General features: G+C 54.3%; 8 protein-coding genes across 8 annotated transcripts; 4 read left to right on the top strand and 4 right to left on the bottom strand.

Moving 5' to 3' along the window:
• Positions 1–903: 903 nt before the first annotated feature.
• Positions 904–2,595, bottom strand: J3D65DRAFT_605786 (26S proteasome non-ATPase regulatory subunit 3; the record flags this gene model as incomplete). The annotated part of the gene is made up of 3 exons (XM_066798374.1): positions 904–2,034; positions 2,092–2,474; positions 2,517–2,595. The coding sequence occupies 3 exons, from the start codon at positions 2,593–2,595 to the stop codon at positions 904–906; spliced, it is 1,593 nt and encodes a 530-aa protein (XP_066652648.1).
• Positions 2,596–3,005: 410 nt separating this feature from the next.
• J3D65DRAFT_557793 (DASH complex subunit Spc34) lies at positions 3,006–3,785 on the top strand (the record flags this gene model as incomplete). Its single annotated transcript, XM_066797332.1, has 2 exons — positions 3,006–3,406; positions 3,455–3,785. Coding segments are annotated over 2 exons (732 nt in total), but the record flags the coding sequence as incomplete, so codon positions are not given.
• Positions 3,637–4,529, top strand: J3D65DRAFT_76272 (uncharacterized protein). The gene has a single exon (XM_066804164.1). The coding sequence runs from the start codon at positions 3,832–3,834 to the stop codon at positions 4,435–4,437; it is 606 nt and encodes a 201-aa protein (XP_066652646.1). The 5' UTR covers positions 3,637–3,831; the 3' UTR covers positions 4,438–4,529.
• A 546-nt stretch (positions 4,530–5,075) lies between these two features.
• J3D65DRAFT_76270 (uncharacterized protein) lies at positions 5,076–7,524 on the bottom strand. The gene is made up of 2 exons (XM_066804163.1): positions 7,325–7,524; positions 5,076–7,259 (listed from the first exon to the last, which is right to left on the bottom strand). The coding sequence occupies exon 2, from the start codon at positions 7,234–7,236 to the stop codon at positions 5,305–5,307; it is 1,932 nt and encodes a 643-aa protein (XP_066652645.1). The 5' UTR covers positions 7,237–7,259; positions 7,325–7,524; the 3' UTR covers positions 5,076–5,304.
• Positions 7,525–8,080: 556 nt separating this feature from the next.
• Positions 8,081–14,740, bottom strand: J3D65DRAFT_76212 (uncharacterized protein). Its single transcript, XM_066804162.1, has 2 exons — positions 8,431–14,740; positions 8,081–8,371 (listed from the first exon to the last, which is right to left on the bottom strand). The coding sequence occupies exons 1-2, from the start codon at positions 14,565–14,567 to the stop codon at positions 8,104–8,106; spliced, it is 6,405 nt and encodes a 2,134-aa protein (XP_066652644.1). The 5' UTR covers positions 14,568–14,740; the 3' UTR covers positions 8,081–8,103.
• Positions 14,741–15,479: 739 nt separating this feature from the next.
• Positions 15,480–15,911, bottom strand: J3D65DRAFT_670463 (ubiquinol-cytochrome C reductase; the record flags this gene model as incomplete). The annotated part of the gene is made up of 4 exons (XM_066803286.1): positions 15,480–15,539; positions 15,593–15,641; positions 15,707–15,834; positions 15,903–15,911. 4 exons carry the CDS (start codon positions 15,909–15,911, stop codon positions 15,480–15,482), a joined length of 246 nt encoding a protein of 81 aa, XP_066652643.1.
• Positions 15,912–16,178: 267 nt separating this feature from the next.
• On the top strand, positions 16,179–17,409 carry J3D65DRAFT_76201 (RNA binding protein Pym). Its single transcript, XM_066804161.1, has one exon. It carries the CDS (start codon positions 16,393–16,395, stop codon positions 17,005–17,007), a length of 615 nt encoding a protein of 204 aa, XP_066652642.1. The 5' UTR covers positions 16,179–16,392; the 3' UTR covers positions 17,008–17,409.
• A 750-nt stretch (positions 17,410–18,159) lies between these two features.
• Positions 18,160–21,998, top strand: J3D65DRAFT_634860 (nuclear serine protease-like protein HtrA2/Nma111). The gene has a single exon (XM_066801262.1). It carries the CDS (start codon positions 18,253–18,255, stop codon positions 21,580–21,582), a length of 3,330 nt encoding a protein of 1,109 aa, XP_066652641.1. The 5' UTR covers positions 18,160–18,252; the 3' UTR covers positions 21,583–21,998.
• The last annotated feature ends 70 nt before the right edge of the window (positions 21,999–22,068 follow it).

The following is a 22,068-nucleotide window of genomic DNA, read 5'->3' as shown; positions in this document are numbered from 1 at the left end:
TTCACACAGCGTGAAAAAGAAAAAGCAACATCCTTGAAGGAGAGCCTTCATTGTATTCTTGAGAAATTAATGCCATTATCCCAAGTTCATTCTCCTCAAGTTTGTGAACAACGACTCTCAAAAGTACATAGCGAGTATTCACCTAGACAGTTCAAAAAATGTGATCATAGAGCACCAGTCCCCTTCCCTCGGGACCTTCATTTCCAACATCATTGTCTTTCATCCTATGTTGAGCAACTTGCATTGGAAATTGTGCAGGTAGAACAGAACATGAAATAAATGGTTGTTTTAAGCTGCGGAAACACCTCGTCAGTTGGTACCTCACCAACTCTACAGTCAATCATTCAGCACCGAAGCTGCAACTCGTCAAATCGTCTAGACATGATATTGAAAAGATACTGCCCTTGAGATAACCCAAATCAGCTACAGGAGAGACAAGGCTTTTCAGATATACAAAATTAGAAGCCCACAGCTTGTTTCCAGCGAGAAGTTTGGGCTACCTTGTCTATAGAAGTAGTTGACAGGACAATTCCGGCGAGCAGTTAGCGGCACTGTACAAGTGCCATCACGATTCTGACTGATAGTAAACCGTCACCACTTCAACGCCTTCCTCCTACATTGATCTTGATCTCGGAGCCTGCGTATCTGGACTACCGAGAATGTCAGTCGACACTTTCACGCCGAGCCCAGCCATAAAACGACAAGGCGCTTGCAGAACTGCCTTTCGATCAATGTCGGGAAGCCCGGATAAAACGCAGAGCAAGTCATGAAAAGGCAGCCACCAAAACCAGAGACTATAATATCTATCACGTCACTCCAGACGTCGCATTTGCAAACCATTTCTATCATTACTCCTGGACCGAGCCGCTCCTCTCCCCACGACGACGATCCCAACCACCCCCCTTACAAGCCCTCAAAGTCACCGGCCGCATCATCGTCATCGATGTCGCCGTCCTGAATCTCCTTGACCAACTCCCTCTCGCGCTCTCGCGCCTCCTGCGCGTTCTTCAGCTCCAAGCGGTGCTGGTTCATGGGATAACGCATGGCCTTGACGCACTCGTCGTGCAGGACCAAGCAGGCCGAGATGCGGTCATGGAACGCCTCAGCCGGCTCGCGTGTGGCGTACACGTCGCCGGGCCGCTTGGTCTGCATGTAGCCCTTTTCGTGGTTGATGTTGGCCTCGATGACGCCGTCGCGGATGGCCTTGGCCACAATGTACTCGGCAGACTCCTCGCTCTCCAGGCCCAGGCGGATACAAATGTCGCGCAGAGAAATGCGGCTGTAGGAGAGAGAAAGCATGCGAATGCCGGTCCTGATGACGTTCTGGCGCAAACGCAGAATCAGAGTGTAGGTGCCGTCGCGCTGGAACACGGGGCCATTTTGCTGGACAGCACGGATGAAGCCCTGGAGGTCTCCTGCGCGTACGGCCTGCACGAGGCGGAAGTACGGCTCCAGAGCCCTCTCAAGCTTGGGTTGACTGAAGATGGCGCGCTCGGGAATGTCACCCATCAAGAGCTCGACGACAACGAGCAGCTTCATGGAGGCCTGGTAAAAACCGGAGGCCGTGGCACTCGTGGGCGATTTGCGAGTCGCGCTGGTCAGGTGGTCGTGTGCTTCAGTGTAGTTCAGCTGAATCGCACGGATCCGTCCCAGGTAGTAGAGGAACCTCGCAACTTGGTTGTTGGGTGCGGTCTGGGGGAATTGGGTCTGCGCTACCAGCAAATCGGCCTGCGTAATGTCCGCGGTGGAGATGTAGTTCCGGAGCAAAAGCACCATGACGGAGGCCTGGGTGTCTTGGTCCTTCCTGAGGACCGCACTTCGCAGCGCTCCCAGAAGCTGCCTGCGGATATCGATGACGGGCGACTGCTTCGAAGGCGGCTTGGGGTCCAGTTGCTCGTGGAACAGAGCAAAGTAAAAGTAGGCACGAGCAGCCAGCGAATCAAGAGTCCGGCGGTTCAACTCGCGGATGCTCCACACGAGGCGCTCCGACCATTCCGCACCCTTCTTATGCTCCTGCTTGTCATAGAGGTAGACCTATTGGCACAAGTGTCAGCGGGACATGCCCAGCTGGCTGTCATCATCCAAACCCACCTGGACCAGAATCGCGAGGTAGACATCGACCTCCGGAACGATTTCCTTCTTTGCATTCGACTCCTGGTATCCCTTGCTCGTCGGCACTGAGCCTTCCACCGCAGCAATGAGCTGTTTGCCCGACTGGTTGTTTGCCGGGTAATAAGAAACGATTGCTTCGGTCAGGACTTCGGGATTCAGGCGCTTTCGCAGAGATGATATCGACCTCAAGGCGCGCAAGGTGAAGCGGGAGTCAAACTGCGTGACGGCTCTTTCGAGGAGAGCGAAATTGCTGGCAATGTCTTGATACGCGTCAGTACTGTGTGGCCGAGGTACATGGGTGGCTCTCAGTTCAGCTTCGGCGGGTAGCACCAAGTCATGGTTCGACACGTCAAACAGACACGCTGCTTCCTGAGAGTTGAAGATGCAGGTAAATTGCAACTAACCGCTGATAGTCTTCTCCTTGATGTTGACCGTGGGCGTCTCCTCCCCAGTAGCCACAACGCCTTCCATGCTGTCCGCCATGCTGCTCGTTGACCGGGTGTTTTCGCGTACGTAAGGTGATGAAGTGGAAGCGCGAGTCGGGATCGAAGAGACACGGGCAGACGAAGAGGGGAGTATAGAGCGGTTCGCGATGGGAGGATGGGTAGGTAGGTTGATGACGGTGATGGAGGTGCAGCTTGGAGCTCCGAGAGGCAAAGGCGGTGGCAGAAATAAATGGTGGCCGGCTTGTTTACAGTGAGCTCCGCGTCACGTCGACGTCTTCGTCGCGCAAGCTTTAACAGGGTACCGTCCTACGCAACCATGTCCCTTTTAGAAACGCACCTGGAGCAGATATCTCTCTGCTCTGCTTCCATCGCCGAACTACCGTATGCGCGGCCCCAATCGCCATATCTCACAACATCAGATAGACAGCAGCTAACAGCGGCACCAGCTTTCCTCCACCCAAAATCTTTACCAATGCGCTCTTACACCCTCACGACATTACAGCCCTCATCCGAGACACGGAATCCCACGAGCGTGCCCTCTTCTCCGTACCGCCGCCTCCTCCCCCGCCAAAAGCGCAAGACTCGTCCAGCCGCCGGAAGACCGTCTTCGAGCCCAACAATGCCGGTGGCAGCAGCGTGCTGGGTGGAGGTGCCAATGCAGTGCGTGCGCCTAGGCGGAACACGGCAGTATCAGCGATTCTGGGGAGCGAACTGGTCGAACGGATCAGAGAGGGAGGCGGAGGAGGCGCGGGAAGCGGGTTGGGGTACCGCGCATATGGCGGCAGAGAGAGGGGAGATATTGACGTGGAAACGCTTCTTGAGGGCGCCGAGAAGCTTTGCGGAGTCTAGTAAGTGCTTCATTTTCCAGTGGAGACTGCGCTGACGACATGCCACAGCCACATCCCCGGCGTGGACGAGAAGATTGCGCAGCTGAGGCAGCGACACGCACGATTGCAATCAAACATTGACCACTACGAGATGCGCGTCGCAGAACAGCAGGTCCAACTAGCCCGCCAAAACCGTCACCGAGACTACGACGACGAGGAAGAGCAGGCCCCGGAGCCAGAACCGGAACCAGAGGAGCCAATGGAGGAGCCGCTAACTGTCGAGGACCTTCGAAGAGAGGAAGAAGAGATCAGAGAGTTGGAGAGGAAAAAGCGCGGCTTGGAAGACCGCGTCAATTCCATGGGGAGGGACCTCTCGGGCGTGCGGCGCGCAATGAAATGAAGGAGCCAATTGGTTACAGAACTGACACCCTCACACCGTCCGCACTATGTTCGCCTCATTGTTTGCTTTGCGCAACAGTCTTTGGTACGCTCGCCTCCCTGTTGGCGGCCTTGCGGAGTTGTGCTCTACGTTGAGCCACATCCCTTGTGCCTCCGCCGATTTTCTCTGCAGCATCCTGCGCCACTCTCTTCCCCCACTGTCTTGGACGCGACGTCAGAGCCACCCATTCTTCGGTCGAATCCAGATCGTCACAGGCGTGGGACATTGTCTGAAGCCACTCAAACCCGAAGATCTAAAGGGCGGCATCCATCTTCACGTCCGGGGCGGCAAGTACCTCGACAAGATTTATCCTTCCCGTAGTTATGTCGTCGCATTCGACGGCGGTTCAGAGCGTCGTCTCTCCCCGGATCGGAAGTCAGCCCATGATCCGTCACACTCAGGAAGAGAGGATCCGCGGAGCAAATACAGTGGTGGGAGCAGTGGGAGCATCGAAGAGTTTCCAGGCCATAATGATAACCAATGGAGCAGGAGAGCATGTCAGCGTTTTTCAAAGTCGTTGAGATTTTGTAGAGCGCAGTCAATTGACAGACACTTGAAGAATGAACAATTGAGTCTACGACCATCCGTCCAGAGAGAAACTAGCTGTTGTTAGGGGGGTGATTTGTCTATGGATGGAAAAATTGAAGTGGCCCAAGGCTATGGATCTGTAAAGCGCCGCCCAAGGGGTCAAAGTCGAAGCCAACGACAAGCACGTATCTCAGGTAGTTTGGTTCGCCACACGCCCGCACACTCTAGAAAGATGAACAGATTCAAAATCTAAGCCCCACTCACACGCCTCACGATAACTCCAGAGGCCAAAAATGAAAACACCTGTACTCAGCAGCAGAAAAAGAATCTGCAAACCGTGAGAGTGGCCCCCACACACCAAGGAACAAGCAAGCAATCAAGTAAGGCAAAGTGGAAGAAGAGAGAAATGCAATAAAGAACCATAAAACCGAAATCCCGTTGAACTGTGATACCCAGGTGCCATGCGTCCGTCCGTTCGTCCGTCCATCCATCATCCATCCACCAATCCATGAACTAGCCAGGGCAAATCCGAGCCCGCCGCAAAGACAAAGAGTTAAGAGGAGAGAGAAACCCGCCAAAGTGCCACGAAAGCCCAGCACCGAAAACGAAGCCCCTTCAGCTGTAGATGGACGAGGAACAGAAAAGAAGCAGAAGAATCTCGTTCAAGTCATCGCCCGGTCGCTTCGTATGCTTCAGGGCATTCTGCAGCATAGACGCGTGTAGAATCGAATCGCAAGCCGGAGTGAATACTCCATCTGTAAGCTTTTGAAATAATTTCAGGAGAGGAAATGTCGGGGCAAAGAAAAGTGAGGAAGGAAAGAAAAAGAGACTAAGGCAGCATGGCATGAGTGAGAGGTGGTGCGCCAGCAAGGCAGGAAAAGTCAGTGGATGCAGCAACAATCGAGCCCAAGTGACAGATCTGGCGTCGACAAGACCCGTATTGCACACTCTCTCAAGTGTCCAACAAGTCCTCGACCCAGTCGTCCAACTCCACAATGCGGAACCGATCTCTCCATTTCTGGCGGAAATCCTTCTTCATGTACTGGCTCGAAATGCCGGCCTTCCAACTGACAAGCTCAACGCGCCATCCGCGCTTGAGCGCGCGCTCCACCATGCGCATGAAGCCCTGGCTGTACTCGGCGGCCGCGGCGTCGCCTGTGGCAAGCACAATCGTGGACGGCTCGTCCACATCGACGACCGACTCGAGCATCTTCAGGTGCAGAATCTCGTCCACACCCTGCTCGACCCACGCTGTCTTGGCGTGCGTCGCGCTGCTGACAGCGTTGCCCGTTTCAGAGCCGCTGCCGCTGCCCTCGCCAGATGTCGTGGTGCCGCCGTTTCGACGGCGCTGCACCTGCTCAGCGTCGCGCTGGCGGAAATATTTTTGGCGATCGGTGAGCTCGCGCGCCTTGTAGACTTTGTCGAGAATGTTGGTCTCATAGCCGATGGCTTTGGCCTTTTCAAACGCCGGAATCGCAGGCAGTGAGCCGACCAGAACGCGCTTTGCGACAGGCCGACGGCGCTCCATGAGCAAGACAAAAGCATCAAAATCGATGTCTTCCCGACGGATACGAGCATTGACAGGGAGACCTCTCATGCTCTTGACGCGGTTTTGAAATCCAATGTGAATGTTTGAAAAGTCAATGAAAACATGGATGCCGGTAGGAGATTCGGTGTGGTTGACGAGCTGAGCGGGCTTCGCCAGCCAGTGCTTGTCTTCTGGAAATTTTTCGACAAGCGTGAAGAAGAAATGCAAATTGCGGTCGTCCTTGTCTCGGACGATGAATTGTTGCGGCGAGGTTGCCGGACCAGGAGAAGCAGAATGGCTAAGGAGAAGTGGTGTGTTGTTGAGAAGGGCCTTGTAATATCCAGAGTCGAGTCTCGCAGGTGTGGAAGGCTGGCGGTTGACATCCGCGTGCTTCGTAGGACTGGTCGAAAACTCCCGCTTTGTCGTTTTCGACTTGGTCTTTTTGGACGTATGGTTGGCTTCCAGACTGAATGGAATCGCCGATTCATCTAGTCTCTTGGAGATTTTCGCCGAATTATTATTCGGCTTAGTTTGAAAGCTTTGAGGGCAGAGAGACGTGGGCAGCATCTTGGGGGCCGAGTACGGAGCGGCCGCGGAATACGCAACATCCTGGACCGTCTTCTTTGGTTGTGGAGTCTTGGGAGCTCCATAGGAGCGAAGGTTGTATCGAGGCGCCGTTCCCTTGGAAAATAGGTCTGATTGCTCAATGGTATGGACGCTAGCCTTCCGTGCCAGGGTGTTTTTGGTGCGTGCGTCATCGTCGGATTCAACCTCGCTGGTGGCCTTTGTCTTGTCCAAACGCTGCTCGGCTTCAGCGCGCTTGCGTGCTTTGCGGTTTTCTCTTTTGCGCTGAGTCTTGGTGAGGCTGGCGTCGAGCTGAGTGGCCGTGTTTGCGGCTGACCCTGTCTCTTGGTACGTGTCGGACTCGTCGGCAAAGTCGTTAATAGGGTCTTGATGGCCCCACTTGGTCCGCTTGGTGGATGTTTGATAAGTCGCACCGTCGGAGACATATTCATGCCTTTCTTTCTCGACCAATGTTTCCGAGCCCGTGTGATCTGAGCCCGGGGGTGTGATGGTGGCGGCCGGCGGGGGCGCTTGGTTGGGGGTTCCAAGGAACTCCCAGACCCTGTTGAAATCGCCCAACCCCGAGGCCTCATCATACTTGTCGTTGCCTGCCTCCTCGTATGTTGGGGGCTTTAGAGGAGGTGTAGTTTCCGGAGCTGGTCCATTGGTGCCGTGGGCCAGCGAGAACGAGTTGATGAGGTTGAAGGCATGGGAGAAGTCCCATGGCTTTTGATCAGGCGTAGTGGGCATATGCGACCGAGCGCAGTCTTGTTGTGTGTATGTCGTCGTCATTTAGAAAGCGTGTCAAAGTAGGACTGTGTTGAAGTGCGTTAGCTGGTGACTTGATCATGCCGGAGGTCGGTGGCGGGATTGGGCGTACCGTAGATATCGGAGAGGTGGGCCTTGGGGCGGATTGTCATATTTGGGGGAAAGGAAGGTGGAGGCTCAAAGAGCATCAAGCAAGGTCCATTCCGAGAGCGAAAGAGATCTGAATGACTGAATGGTGGAGGCAGAGAGGTGAAGACGGTCGGGCGAGGTGAGTCCGGTTACCTTATGAATGGGTGATTGCGGAGCGTCGGGGATGGTCAGTGCGCGTCATGGATATGGCCTCAACGCCACCCGAATCCGTCTTTGGATCAGCACGTGGCACAACGAGGAGGATACAATTCTAGCCTTTTGGCCTGCAAGAATTTAGTTGGGGCGCCCGCCTATCACAACCAAAAGACTCTTTTCGATCAAGACCTGGCCGAACTGGTACAGTTGCTCCTGGTCATACTCACCCAGTGGTATCGCATGCAGATCCCGTGCATTGATTTCCAAATTTGGACGACGTGGTCTAGCAACGGGCTCAGCCACGCAACCGTTCTGCCCCGGTTGAACATCTGGAATGCCACCTCATGTTCACCAGCGAAGCCAGTCCATGAAAACGAAGAGCTGTTGCAGAATCATACTCACGCCTCCCTAGTGCCTCGAAAGGACGAAAGCAGCTTCAAGTTGTCAAAGCGACATAGTCGCCATAGTCGCCAAAACCACCCTAACCGGCAGAACAACAGAACAACTGTCCAGAACTCCCCGACACACATCTATCCACCCAAAGGAATGTCTTCTTCATGACTATATTCCAGTCCGGCCCAGTGTTTCGTATCAATCAAACCCTGCTCAAAGAGTCTCCCATCCTCCATTGTTAATGTCTCCCTCCAACTTCCTTGCAATCGTCGAGGGGATCTGATGGTGCAGCCAAACATTGCGGACCAGGGCATCGTAGCGCTTTTGATGCAGGTAGAGCTGGTGGTGGCGTCGTAGGCTCATGTCGGTCTCGCCGTGCTTGTCGAGGTACGGTGCTGCAAACCAGCTTCCACTCTGATAATGGGTGAAGAGGAGCATGCATTTGCGAATGTTGATGAACATTCCTATGTGTCCTCCACAGCTAAAAACATTGCAAGTTAGCCGCAGTTTGGCTTTGCTGTAAGGGAAGAGTTGACTTACTTTGCCTGATGTTGCATGCACCCACCCTGCTTCCTGCTGTCGTGCCTCTTCATGCAGCAAACGGCCTGGCTGCAGAAGATTTCGCCGCAAAGGAGGCATACACAGGGATCTGTCACCTCTCTCGATGGATTCGACGGGCACCTTCGTTTTGTGGCCTCGTCGGTCAGAGCGTCGTAGAGTTTTGGTAATCCAACAAGCTCGAAAATTGCTGGATGGCTCAACTTGATCGGGATTCTCTGTCCTCCTGGTTTGTTCTCATTGTACGACGCCCAGCGCTTGATCCAAGTCATGGCTATCGAGCGCGTGATGACGCTTGGGGGCCCATCGCCCACAAACGTTCCGAAGATTTCCTCGAGTGAGGGCAAGCGCAGCGCCTTGGTGAGGCGTTGCAGCTCCGGTTCCTTGGCCGAATCATAGCCCGCGTCGGGAAATTCGATACCATAGCTTACGTGCATCAAAATGACGGCCTTTCTGAGGAATGGCAGCGCGTATGTGTTGACGAGAACGTGGAGGTAGCGCAAAAAGTCTGCGTTTTGCGGCTCGAACAAGGCCAGAATGTTTTCCGTGCTGCTTGCTCCCTTGGGTTCCATTTCTAGCACGATTCGCTTGACGAAAGATGAGAAGACTTCCAGTTGCTCCGGACTCATACTGCTGCTGTGGTCGTGGTAGATACTCGCGTCATCAACGGAGGCCTTGGCCAGAGCCTGGGGCTCAGCCAGAACGAACGTCGTGATTACCTTGATGATTTCAGCCAGGTAGCAAAGCCGCAGGACGTGATGAATGTCGAGGCCCAGCACTGGCACGAGGCAGACGGAGCATTCAGTGAAGAAGATGAAGGGATCCTGGAGCAGTATTGGAGGACAAGGCTTTGTACCAATGGCGGAGTACTCTTCAATGAGAGGGTGACCGAACATCAGCTGGTGGAATTGTCTCGACTGGTTTTCCATAAACTCCTTGTTGGTGCGATTTTCACCACCGTGACGGACACCACCGACGGCAAGGTAGGAGGACACAGTCTCAGACAGAACCCGAAGGTGAGTCAATGAATGCTCCGAGATTTTGTCGAGCAACGTGCAGCCGACTTCGGACTCGATGCCGCGCTGGGAAATCTCTACCGCTGAGATGGAGAATCCAAGTGACTTCATCAGTGTATCGGTATAGGTCAGGTCGTCTGGATCTCTGGTATGGTTGGGATAGGTAAACCTGGTCTGCAGCATGTTCGCCCTCATAGTGTCCCGGAGTCTGTGGTAAACCTTGAGCAACTCGATAGGCGGCGTCGCTTGCAAGACTGGGGCTGAAGTTTCAGGGCCAGGCAGAAAAGGATCCCTAACCTCTGGCTCTGTAAACACGATGCCTGCACCGGGAAGTGGGAATGAAGGGCGAGGTGCAGGGACTGTGACGGCAGTGACCACGGGGCCCAATCCAGACAAGTCGGAGAGTCTCTCTGCCAGCGAAGAAACCATGTTCGTGGTCCCATAGTCGAAAAACATTTTCTTTGCCAGAACATAGACCGAGGGTGTTTCTCGAGAGGAAGAAGAATCGGAGGTTTGTTCAAGAAAACCTGTCAATTGGCTGCAAACTTGCGATTCAAGCCAGGTTTCAAAGCTAGTGTCCGTTTCCAGGGCACCTGGGTACGTGATTGTCTTGCTTTCCCAGATGATTGGCAAGAAGGCATTGCCAAGGGCCTTGCAAAGAGGGCACATGAATTCTTTGTATGACGGCCGCTCTGGGTGGTGCCTAGCGATTTGGTTGTGGTGCCTTCTCTCGGTTGCCTTGTTATAGACTTCAAAACAAGAGTAATGCATGATATGACCGCAGCCCGTACTGACTGGCCCTCTCTTGATGTGTGATTTGGGAAAGCCTTTGCCAAGGTCCTGTCGTTCCGTCACAATTGTCTTACCCTCAAATGTGGTCTTTTGCACGACGCGTCGGTTTTTGCTGGCAACGCCGAAAGGTCTCAGGTGTTCGGCGGATCGATCTAGATTTGCTGGAGTGCTCACAACCTCTTCGATCCAGTCTTGATCGCCAACGTCTGTCTGTCGCAAGATGCTACTTTCGTTGATGTAGGCAAATGTGCCATATAAACGATTGTCGTTGGTCTGCTCCTGACACAAGATGCAAGTACCAGAGGGGTACTTCCAAGTCTTGTCCTCCTGAGCTGGTGCGGCATCGTAATCTTCTGAGTCGCTGAAATCGCCTTCGCCCCAGTCGATGTCCTGATTGGCCATGAAGTTGGTCTGCTGCTCTTTGAATTGTGCCATGACACGGGCCTGTCTTTCCAAGGCTTGTTTCTTCTTGAGCTCCTTGTCTTGGGCCGACGATGAGGCGGGAGATTCAGTGTCCATCCTATCAACTCCCGGAACAGCGCCTTCGAACCCAATGGGATGCCTTTGTTGGATGCGAGATAGCACAAGACGAATTTTGGGCTCGCATGCCTTGAAATCTTCCCTGTCCAGAAGCGACCGAAGCAGGGAGACGATTGTGCTTGGTTGTTGACCATCCCCGAGCCGGCTTGAGGTGAAGCTTTTTGACAATGCAAAGAATGTAAAGGACTCTGTTTCTGCTCCGGTCCCTTTGGACTCGGCATCATGGAGTTCTTCGTTTACCACGACCACGATCAATTGAAGGACAAATTGTAGGAAGCCTTCCGTCCTGGTCACCGGGACCTCTGGCGTGAAGGATGTTGCAGCGATGCCGTACGCAAGGAAGTAGTAGACGAGCTGCGCAAACAGAGGGAGTTTGGTGAATTTCGCCAAGTCTTGAAAGACACCAGAATGGATGCGTGGTAACTTGGGTTCAAACACAATGCTCGCAGCATCCCTGCCAGTCTTCTTTGCCATGTAGGCCTTGTAAATGTTTTCTGCCTCTTCTCGGCTGTTGCGATTGTAGTGTGCAATGTATGGATCGATCTCCTCAATGTATTGTTCCTTCAATGCAAAAGTGCCGGTGTCAGACAGACCCTCTGGAGCACGGAAAATCGTCATTTCCTTGAGAATGTCGCCAAACTCGTCCGAGTCTTGAAGCCGCTCCGAGAAGCGCGAAGTGAGGTCTGAGTATGCCATGGGCTTGAAGCAGAGAGTGTGCGCGATGTCACGTCTTGCAGCCGCAGCCAGCGGAGTAATGTTGTTCTCAGAGGGCAAAAGGGATGATCGATCACTGAGGAGAATGATGAGGAGGTGGACAAAGTCTTCAGCAACATCCACGGTTTGCAGGTCATCATACCCCGGTCGAACCGTGTAGTCCCCTCTGGCCCAGTTCGTCATGCCAAATCGGTCGATAATCTGCGCAAGGAAATCAGGAAGTGGACAGATTACCAGACCGGCCTGCAAGAGGAATATGTCGCGCTGGTGGGAGTTGTCTCTCTGAGCGACGCCGCGGTAGGTGGTCATTTGGTGGCGCAGAGTTATGCCGTTCCTCACCCACATGCCGGCCCTCATCTGAGCGAGCCAGGCGCAAACTCGCAGGGGAAAGTCGAACGTAGCCAAAAGGTATTCTTCGGGCTGACAGTCTGGAATTTGTGCCCTCGGAGGGGTTGGGTAATCCCTCAGCTCTTGCATGGTAAACATCAACAAGTCACGAAGTGACTCGCGTGTCATGGCCTTGCCGCGATCAATCAGCCAGGATAAAGCATAGTGCAAGGCATGGTGAAAACTCATGGGCTCCTTCTCCACGACAAAGTCAACGACTTTGTATCTGGGCCAGTTGTAGACGGGACCGGCTTGGTCCACTTCGAATGTGTCAAGCAACTTGAATTTGGTCTCTGATTTCAACTCGGACTGGCTGAAGCGCTTTCTCTCAGAGCCCATGGAATGTATTATGACCACCTTGGCAGTTGTTCGAATAGCTCGGCACACGCTGTTCAGATCAGGATCTCTCTCGGGGACAAAAGCCTCGGCAAACTGGCGGCAGAGCTTGTTCATCTCGCGAGTAATGAGAGAAGCACTGATCCACGCGTCGGTCTCGTACTCGACATGCTCTCCAACGGCGCGGACGTTTGGGCAAATCCCCTGGTGTAGCTTGACGAGATCCAGAAATTGCAAAAGGTATCTGTTTTCGAGGCAGATTCTCTCTTGGACGTGCTCAGAAGCCAGGAGATACTTCATGTCGAGGAAAAAGTGGTACATTCGTCGATTCGTGACAGCGCCGGCGTCAAAGGCAAGGGTAGCCATTGGGTTGACGTCCGAAGGATAGCCCACTTGGCGAGTCGTCAGGAATGTGTAAAGGATAGCCATCAAGTTGGTAAGGAAGTTTCCCCTCTCGACCACCTCTGCGGTGATCGACGGGGTCGTCAACATTTGCAAGGAGAGATTGATAATGGAATAATCGGGTTCCCTGTCAGCTACCAGGTATAATTGGGCCAGGGTGGTGTAAAGCGCCGCAAATCGCAAACCAAGAATCCGTTTGAAGTTGGGAATGGTGACGACGGTGCTAATAAACACGTCTCGAATGTCGATGCGGACTTTCTTCCACATGCGAAGATCATAAAGAACCATGAAATCAAGCCGAACACGCTGCCAGAGGTCCTCATGCACGGGCAGATTCGCCCTCATGTGATAGCCTTCAGGCTTTTCGAGCCAGTACCTAGCTGGCCGCGGAGGGCGCAGAGTTTTGGTCTTGATTTTCGGTGTCTTTGGTACTTCCATGGTGGGCGGTGGATCTTCTGAGAACATGTGGTCGAATGCAAGCGATTCGCCGTCCGAGTCTGCCGGAGTATGGATCTGTTCGCGTCTTCTCGGAGCTGGTGGAGGCGGAGGTGGTGGATAACCCGCGAACGTCGCTTCTGAGTTTTCCAGGCTGTCGACACCATCAGAGCCCTCCATATCGACATCGCCGTCACCCTCCTCGCCTACTCCAGTGACGATATCATCGATGTCCATGTTCAGATCGTCCTCGTCCAAATCTTCGTCGTCGTCCCAGTCGTTTTCTGGCTCGTCGGGAACCACACGCCTGGTCAACCTGTTTTGAGGAATGATTCCCCACAGCATCCGAAGCTCGTCTTCAACCTCTGAGGCCTCATGGTCGTCAATGCCGTCAGTGCCAATCTTTGCGTGGTGTGCTTCGCTGCCCATACGCCACGGTTTCAACATTTCTTCGCAAATGACGGTGCGCATGATGGAACCATCGGGCCCGACTGTACATCCGCAAATGTCGGATATCCACTCTACGATTGTACCGCACATTTGCTCTCGAAACGTATCCCTTGCGGAGCGGATTGTGACAGTGAGCTTGATTTCCTCGATGATCTTGGCCATTTTGAGTAGCGCCGCCACGTCTGTCGAGTAGTAGACGATGCTCCGGCCAACATCATCAGTCTCGTATGCCACGTTCGAACCGAATTTCTTGGACTTGCTGCAAGCTCTGGCGACTTGGTTTTCCACATCTGCTGCCGTGTGCTTTTCATCGTTCCAGAGGACCAACGCGAACTCATCGTCAGCCTCTGTGGCATCGATCCCACCATATCTCTTAGAAATTAGCCGAGACAGGCGTTCGTCTTCGCGTATAGACTCTTCGGTTTTGGGAAACCGAAGCTGTTCGGGAGAACACGAGAAGACGTCGCAGATGTAATCCAGAGCGCGGGCAACGGTAGCCCTCATGCTCGCCACCAAGTCTTCGGGAAGTGCTGGCGGCTCTTTGGCCTTGCCGGCCGATTTCTCCTCCCCCGGCAAAGCGGTATGAATGTTGCAGTGTAAGGGGCGGATCCAGGCCTCTTGGTCTCCGCAGTCACAGCATCCAGAGTTTCCCGGGGAGATGCTGACGTATACGGTGTGGCCCTCATGGTCAGAAGAGTCGAAACATTTCGCGCACAAGACGCATGTTTCGTCCACCGAGCAAGTCTTGCATCTATACGTCGCTTCGCCAGCTTTGAATATATGGCCACACGGGTGACCCCGAGCAGATGCAGTGTATTCGGCGCCCTCGACGGCGCCTTGAGCGTCACGTAGACTCCAGGGTGTTCCTGATCGCGGCGGGCCCTGAGGAAAGAGGAGGTGAAGGTAGTCGTCGCGCTCGCCGGCCAACGAGCGGAATAGGGTTTCGAGGAGGGCGCATCGGGCTTCTTCGGTGTAGCGCTTGTTAAAGTCGGTAGGGAGGCCTCGGAGGCGCAAGCAGAGCGCCTCCTCCAGGGCAGAAATGAGCATGACTGCTCTAGGCGAGTGAGGGAAGCTGGTCTAGGTCCAGAGCTCGAGGATGCAGTGTGGGGTAGCACCGAGAGAAACCGAGATTCCACGAAGATTGTGCAAGTGGGATTTACGGGCTGTGGGCGGCCCTCATGACGGGTGTTCAAAGAAGCTAGCCTTGGGTCGGAAAGCAGTGAAGATGTTTTGGTGGCGTCGAGTGGTGGTCGACGAGCGGCAGGTGGAGTTTGACGACTGGATCGACCAAAGGCGGGCAAGGATGCGGAAGCTCCAAGTCGTCTCGATACGTCAGAGCGCGCCAGTGCCCTTAGTCATCAATCGAGACTCATTCAATGGATCGAAAAGCACCTTAGATTAAAGTTGTCTCATTTGCATGGCGTGAAGTTGATTCTTCGCATGTGCACCTATTTCTAGCATTGCTGTGGAACTGCAAACCAAGCGCTACACAAGTTTCTGCGCAATCGCTTGCTTTGCATGCACCTTGGACCAAACGAACCCAAACGCCAACATGTACCTCTTTGAGTGCATGGGCGGGTGTCCCAATCACATGGTCCTCACGACACATCTCAAGGCCTGTCGTGCCCAACGCGGTGCACTGGAACCCATTGATCAACTTTCTCATTTGCGACACTCAAAAAGGCCAGGCATTCTGGTGAATAGTCAGGTATTCTCAAGCGCATCATGTTCCTCTCAGGAATAGCCCCGTCGCGTACTGCTGGTCAGCTGTAAGAGGGCGTGTTTCTGGGCAAGAAATGAACCCGACATGGCTGGGGGCAGCGTCAGCTCTCAAGAAAGAAATTGATTAACGTCCCGCCAGTCTATGCGTCTGAATCCGGTATGCTAAGTTGACCAGTGGCAACCCAAGTTATGTCTTTGCGATCTTTTTCAACCTCAATTGAAGGCTACATGAGCGCCCTACTCTTCGTCCTCGTCCTCCTTCTCGAGGTACTGGTGCTTAATGTCCTTCCATTGGCGCTGGAAATACAGTCAGCCGCGTCACAAGCACACATGGTCGGGACCAAACTCACTCCCTTGTTGATGTTGTTCCAGAGGCTGTCCGATGCGGTGTCGAATGCCCTGTTGCGGTGCATGTAAGCCTCCTGCTTTACCTGGCCCAAGGAGTGGTGGCGGGGGGGACGCACAGCTGCAAGCCAAAGGCACCCACGAAGACGGTCGACACGAAGATGTAGTTGCGCTTGATGAGGGTGCTGGCCCAGTCGTTAGTGGTGGTTTCGTTTCCAGCGGCCCGGAGAAAACTTGCTTGTAGATGCTGTGAGCGATCTGCACGCAGACTGTTAGCGCGTCTCGTTGGCAAGGAGAAGCTAAGTGTAAACTCACGCCTGCCATTTTGACTGCGGGAGCGAAGGACGCCGAGGTTGAACAAGATCCGTGGGTTGGTGTGCTGCTGGGGGTGAAGTCGAAGGTCGAGGATGTCGGCGCGCCGGGAGTTGTCCTGGCCCCGGGAGCGAATCGGGAGGAAGCGATTTGCTTGATCGAATATCGTGGCCAGCTCTGTAGGCAAAGCTGGGGTGCAACACGGGACATCACTTTTCTCGCGTCGCGAGCCATTGGTCCAGGAAGCTCCGGTGAGTCGGCGGGCTGTCAAACTGCCCCCCTCCAACGCGCCATTTGTCGCTCTCACAGGTCGCCGTCTCATAAACGACGGGCCCTCCCGCAACTTTTTGCATAACCTTGGCCGCGCTGGTCTCGGCATCCGCTGCCAGCTCAACAATATATATCACCTCTTGGGTTCATCAACTGCCATCTCCTCACCTACAACTACTCACCTCTCTTCCGACCGAGTCCGATCTTTCCACTCCCTCACACCATGCCAACGGAGCCAAACCCTAAAGCCGCCAATTCTGGCGCAGTCATCTCGCCAGACGGCGAGCGACACATTCCATCTTCCACGCGCGCCGACGGCTCGGTTCGCAAAGAAATACGCATCCGCCCAGGCTACCGCCCTCCTGAAGACGTAGAGCTTTACAAGAGCAGGACTGCCGAAGCATGGAAAAACAGAGGCAAGGGTGGTGTGCCAGGGGCCGAGTCCATTGTGCCAAAGCCCCAGACTTCGAGTTCTAGCGCCAACAAGAATGCAAAGAGAAGGGAGGCTCGGAAGAAGGCCGCAGCCACTGGAACTCCTGCGGACGAAGCCAATGGCAAGGAAGCTACCGAGCAGAAGGACGAGACTACGGAGAAGGCTGCTTCCAAGTCTACTGAAGCTGGGGCCCCCAAAGACCCCGAGGCCGAGGATGAGAAGGAGGCCAAGAAGCTCACTAAGAAGCTGCGCCAGGCCCGCGAGCTCAAAGACAAGAAAGAGAAAGGCGATGCCCTCCTCCCGGAGCAGTTTGAGAAGGTCATCAAGATCAACGAGTTGATTCGACAGTTGGACAATCTGGGTTTCGACTCGAACGGAGAAAAGAAGCAGCACGATGCCACTTGAAGCCCCCAATCCTCCAAAGACTCTTCAAACTTCATCGCCGACTTCTCGTCCGGGTTGTCTGACGACAGATGCATTTCCAACTGGCCACCATCCTTGAAGCCTCTCGGGTACAATTCCTTCCGACAGTGGGAATGACACGCTCTGGCTCAAAAATCTGGCGGAAATAAGCAATGAGCGACACGGAACCTTTTCACTCACCACCCGACAGATTCAAGGACATTACTGCATGGTGAATAAGTTGTCGGTATAGACGGCCCATGGAGGAGATTGAGAAGGAAGCCACGCAGGGCGCTCAGAAGTGGTTGGAGGGAATATTCATCGGAGCCACCCACGACGATTTAGTCTTGGTGGGATGAATCGGGAATGGTCGACCATTACCTTGGCTGCCACTTTGCACTCGAGCTCAGTGGTGAACAGATTTGTCGTGGAGAAATCTAATGCAGGCCAATACAAGCTACGGGTCTAGAACAGCCCATCTCCAGCTTCACAATTACTTTCTCTCTAGTCTCACTTCCCTCAATCTACAATGCTTCGACGCCCTTGTTTGTAATTACTGATTGGATTCGTAGACTGGAAAACCGCGGTCACGATACAGCGCTCAGCGCACCTGTCCAAGTGGCCGGTCTTGGAGTCAACTAGCAAAATAACATAGCAAGGAAAACCTAGTTTTCATACACAGGCGGTTGAGCTTTTATTCAATATCATGGCTATTCATTTGATCGTGCTCGCGATTCCTGTGAGCAAGTTGAAATGACTTGGGACAAACGACACATAGATGATCAAGGAGTAGCAACCAACTCGGATCACCAAAAATGTAGCTGAGATGTGTATCGCCTTTTGGATTTCCGCGCCCTTCTGTGTTGTGGAGGAAACTGGACGCGCGTGAATACCTTGATGTCATAGTTGGGAAGATCCTGTTCAACTCGGCGATTTGGAGGATTACGAGGGCTTGGGACTTCTTTGTCTGGCTTGAACGTGCCGAAGTAATCAATGATATGGAAGAAATATTGCAATGGATAGCGCCGAGGGAGGCTTAGGAATTGAGTTGATGCTGTATAACAAAGATGGATACTTTTGAAGTTTTGGCTCCACAATGTGCACGGGCCAATATTCTGCTTGCATCAGCTTCGGGAGGCGCCTTCGAAATTCAGCGACCCTCTCTCAAACAACACCTTTTCCACTGCGACTTGCCACCAGCCTTACCCTTCTCCTCGCGGTGCCCCGGCCGACACCCCTCTCATCTGGATGCGCGCTGGCCCCTGGCTCAGCCGCCAAATTTGTTGCTTCTCCGCCGCTACTCTTGCGCGCCCTCCGTTGCGACACCACCCAATCCGTTTTGCACGATACCCTTCAGCCTGCTCGTCGTCACTTCCAGCTCTCACGGATCTTTATTCACGGCTCTCAATCACTTCGCAGCGACCCTTTGCGCACGTTTCGCACCGGCTGTCGAATCAAAAGCCCACCATGGATCACACGAACCCCGACGCTGTCCGCAGCAAACGCAAGCAGCCACCTACCAACACCCCCTCCGCCGACCGTCCCATGAAGCAGAGGAAACCCGAAAACGAGCAATCCTCACTCTCTGAGCCAGAAGGTGCGCCATTGAACGGCTTCGACGGCAACGGGAGCGTACCCAACGGCATGGAGATTGACTACGACTCGGACGACGTGCGCTCTGTCGCATTTGCTGGAATTTCCGCCGAAACCTACGAATGGCAGCGAACAATAGAAAAGGTGGTCAAGAATGTCGTCTCCATTCACTTTTGTCAAACCGCCGCTTTTGACACGGACTCGGCTTTGGCCAGTGAAGCGACTGGCTTCGTTGTGGACGCGGCAAAAGGCTACATTCTTACGAACCGACACGTAGTTGGAGCAGGGCCGTTCTGGGGCTACGTCATCTTTGACAACCACGAAGAGGTTGACGTTCGCCCAGTCTACCGCGACCCTGTCCACGATTTCGGCATCTTGCAGTATGACCCCAAGGCTGTCAAGTACATGGACCTCTCGGCGTTGGATTTGAGGCCGGATCTAGCCCGGGTTGGAGAGGAGATCAGGGTTGTTGGCAACGATGCCGGAGAAAAGCTCAGCATTCTGTCTGGTGTCATCAGTCGTTTGGATCGCAATGCGCCGGAGTATGGCGAGGGCTACAGCGACTTCAATACCAACTATATCCAGGCTGCAGCATCGGCTAGTGGTGGAAGTTCTGGCAGTCCTGTAGTCAACCGTGACGGCTCTGCCGTCGCTCTCCAGGCCGGCGGCCGTGCCGACGGAGCGGCAACAGATTACTTCCTTCCCCTTGACCGTCCACTCCGCGCCCTGCAGTGCATTCAAAAAGGCGAGCCCGTGACGCGAGGAACCATCCAGACCCAGTGGGTACTCAAGCCGTTTGACGAGTGTAGGAGGTTGGGCTTGACCGCCAACTGGGAGGACGCCATGCGAAAGCAGTTCCCCAAGGAGACTTGCTTGTTGGTTGCGGAAGTTGTTCTGCCAAAGGGTCCTGGAGACGGTCTTCTTCAGGAGGGTGACATCCTGATCAAGATCAACGGCTCACTCATTTCTCAGTTTGTCCGACTAGATGGAATCATGGACGAAAATGTCGGCGGCAAGGTCCAGCTGTTGATCCAGCGCCAAGGCGCTGACATGGAAGTCGAGATTGGTGTGGGAGATCTCCATGCCATCACTCCAGACAGGTTTGTCACGGCTGCAGGAGCTTCGTTCCACGACCTTTCTTACCAACAGGCACGACTCTACGCTATTGCAACCAAGGGCATGGGTGTCTTCATTTGTGAAGCATCCGGCTCTTTCAGGTTCGAGGGTAGCGACTATGGCTGGCTTGTCCAATCCATCGACCACAAGGAAACGCCTGATCTCGACACCTTTGTCGAGGTCATGAAGAGCATCCCGGACCGGAGTCGTGTCGTTGTGACGTACAAGCACATCCGCGACCTCCACACCCTCAACACGAGCGTCTTGACCATTGACCGCCACTGGCATGACAAGATGCGCCTCGCGGTTCGGGACGACGAAAAGGGTCTCTGGGACATCTCCGAAATTGCAGACAGAATCCCCCCGAAGCCACGCGAGCCTCAACGCGCAAACTTCATCCGCATGGATCATGCCCAACACCCCGAGGCCATGGACATCGTACGGAGCTTTGTACGCGTGTCGACTGCGATGCCGTTGAAGCTCGATGGATTTCCGCGATCCCGAAAGGTTGGATATGGACTGGTCGTGGATGCCGAGAAGGGTCTTGTCTTGGTCTCCCGCGCCATTGTCCCTTATGACATCTGTGACATTCAAGTCACGATTGCCGACTCCATTGTGGTAGAGGGCAAGCCTGTCTTCCTCCATCCGCTTCAAAACTATGCCATTGTCCAGTACGACCCCTCGCTGGTTCTTGCGCCGGTCAAGTCGGCAAAACTGTCAAACAAATTCATCAAGCAGGGCGACAAGACCATCTTCTTCGGCTTCAACCAAAATCTCCGCCCCGTTGTAGCTGAGACGGTTGTCACAGACATTACTACGGTTGCAATCCCCGCAAGCGCCGCAACTCCCCGGTACCGTGCTATCAACCTGGATGCTGTCACGGTAGACACCAACCTGGCCGGACAGTGCGGTAGTGGCGTGCTGATCGCAGAAGACGGCACCGTTCAGGCGATCTGGTTAACGTATCTCGGAGAGCGCAGCGCTCACAGCGGAAAAGACATGGAATACCACTTGGGCCTCTCGACGCCAATGGTTGAGCCCATCTTGGGCCAGCTGCGCGCCGGAATTCAGCCAAAGCTGCGTATCCTCAACGTCGAGATGCACACGGTGCAAATGGACAAGGCCCGCATCATGGGAGTCTCGGAGGAGTGGATCCAGCGCGTCGAGCACGAGGATCCCGAGCGCCACCAACTGTTCATGGTGCGCAAGGTCGACTCTGATCACGCAGGTGGACTCCTGGAAGGCGACATTGTGCTGTCCTTCAATGGTAAGCTCATGACGCGTGTGTCCGACTTTGACGTCATGTACGACAACGAGCTGCTCAACGCCGTTATTATCCGCAAGCAAGAGCAAATCAGCATCAAGGTGCCCACGGTTCCCACCGCCGACCTTGAGACTGACCGCGCCATCCTCTTCTGCGGCGCCATCCTGCACCGCCCGCACCACGCGGTACGCCAACAAATCAGCAAAGTGCACTCGGACATCTACGTCTCGGGCCGCATGCGCGGCTCGCCAGCCTACGCGTACGGGCTCGCGCCGACCAACTTCCTAACCCACGTCAACGGCGTGGCGACGCCGGACCTCGCATCCTTCCTGCACGAGGTCAAGAAGATCCCGGACAACACGTACTTCCGGCTCAAGGTCATGACGTTCGACAACGTGCCGTGGGTGGCGACGATGAAGAAGAACGAGCACTACTTCCCGACGATCGAGTTCGTCAAGGACGAGAGCGAGGAGCTGCGCTGGAAGCGCGTGCTGCACGAGTGCGAGGAGCACGGCGCCAAGGAGATGATGGGCGAGGTGCAGGATACAGGCGACTTTGCGGCGGCGGATGTGCCTGAGGCGCGGGGCGGCGTTGAAAGCTCTTGAGGACGAAGGCAGGCGTGCCGGAGATACATGGGGCATCATACAATTGCAGTTGCCAGGTGACGTGGGATCGGAAAGGGAAAATTGGGACGGAGGGACGGAGGGTGGCTTGCTCTGCCAAACGGGCGGATCAAAAATAAAAAGCATAGACTTAAGTCGAACAGTGAGAGTAAGGAGTAGCTTGACCGTGAGCGAGGAACACACATTGTACAATATCAAGACAAACAAACCCCTTGCTTTCCACATTGACAACAAAAGAAACATGTCTGAGACGGGTGGGCGGGCGAGCGCTGCCCTTGGGAATGAGAGTAATTTAGTGTTTTTGATCCGGTGGGTGGTGGGACATTGAGGGACTCTGGCAGCGGGTTTGAGAAAAGCATGTGAGTCGTCGATGGATGGCTCTTTGAATGGAAATTGAGGTGTTTTGCTTTGAAATGCCTAAGTCGTGAAGTCTTGCGTCGACGTTGGTGAGGGGGCGAGGTACTGGAG

The sequence above is a fragment of the Phyllosticta citribraziliensis genome, assembly GCF_038025025.1.
Source record: "Phyllosticta citribraziliensis strain CPC 17464 chromosome Unknown J3D65scaffold_10, whole genome shotgun sequence".
NCBI lineage: Eukaryota > Fungi > Ascomycota > Dothideomycetes > Botryosphaeriales > Phyllostictaceae > Phyllosticta > Phyllosticta citribraziliensis.
Note: the sequence above shows the minus strand (reverse complement) of the source record. Positions and strands in the feature narration are given on the sequence as shown.

Coding starts and splice junctions, on each gene's coding strand:
- J3D65DRAFT_76201 (XM_066804161.1), top strand. CDS start 16,393: ATGCCAACGGAGCCAAACCCTAAAGCCGCCAATTCTGGCGCAGTCATC.
- J3D65DRAFT_76272 (XM_066804164.1), top strand. CDS start 3,832: ATGTTCGCCTCATTGTTTGCTTTGCGCAACAGTCTTTGGTACGCTCGC.
- J3D65DRAFT_76270 (XM_066804163.1), bottom strand. CDS start 7,236: ATGACGACGACATACACACAACAAGACTGCGCTCGGTCGCATATGCCC.
- J3D65DRAFT_76212 (XM_066804162.1), bottom strand. CDS start 14,567: ATGCTCATTTCTGCCCTGGAGGAGGCGCTCTGCTTGCGCCTCCGAGGC. Junction 8,372..8,430: donor TGCATGCAACATCAGGCAAA/GTAAGTCAACTC, acceptor CAATGTTTTTAG/CTGTGGAGGACACATAGGAA.
- J3D65DRAFT_634860 (XM_066801262.1), top strand. CDS start 18,253: ATGCGCGCTGGCCCCTGGCTCAGCCGCCAAATTTGTTGCTTCTCCGCC.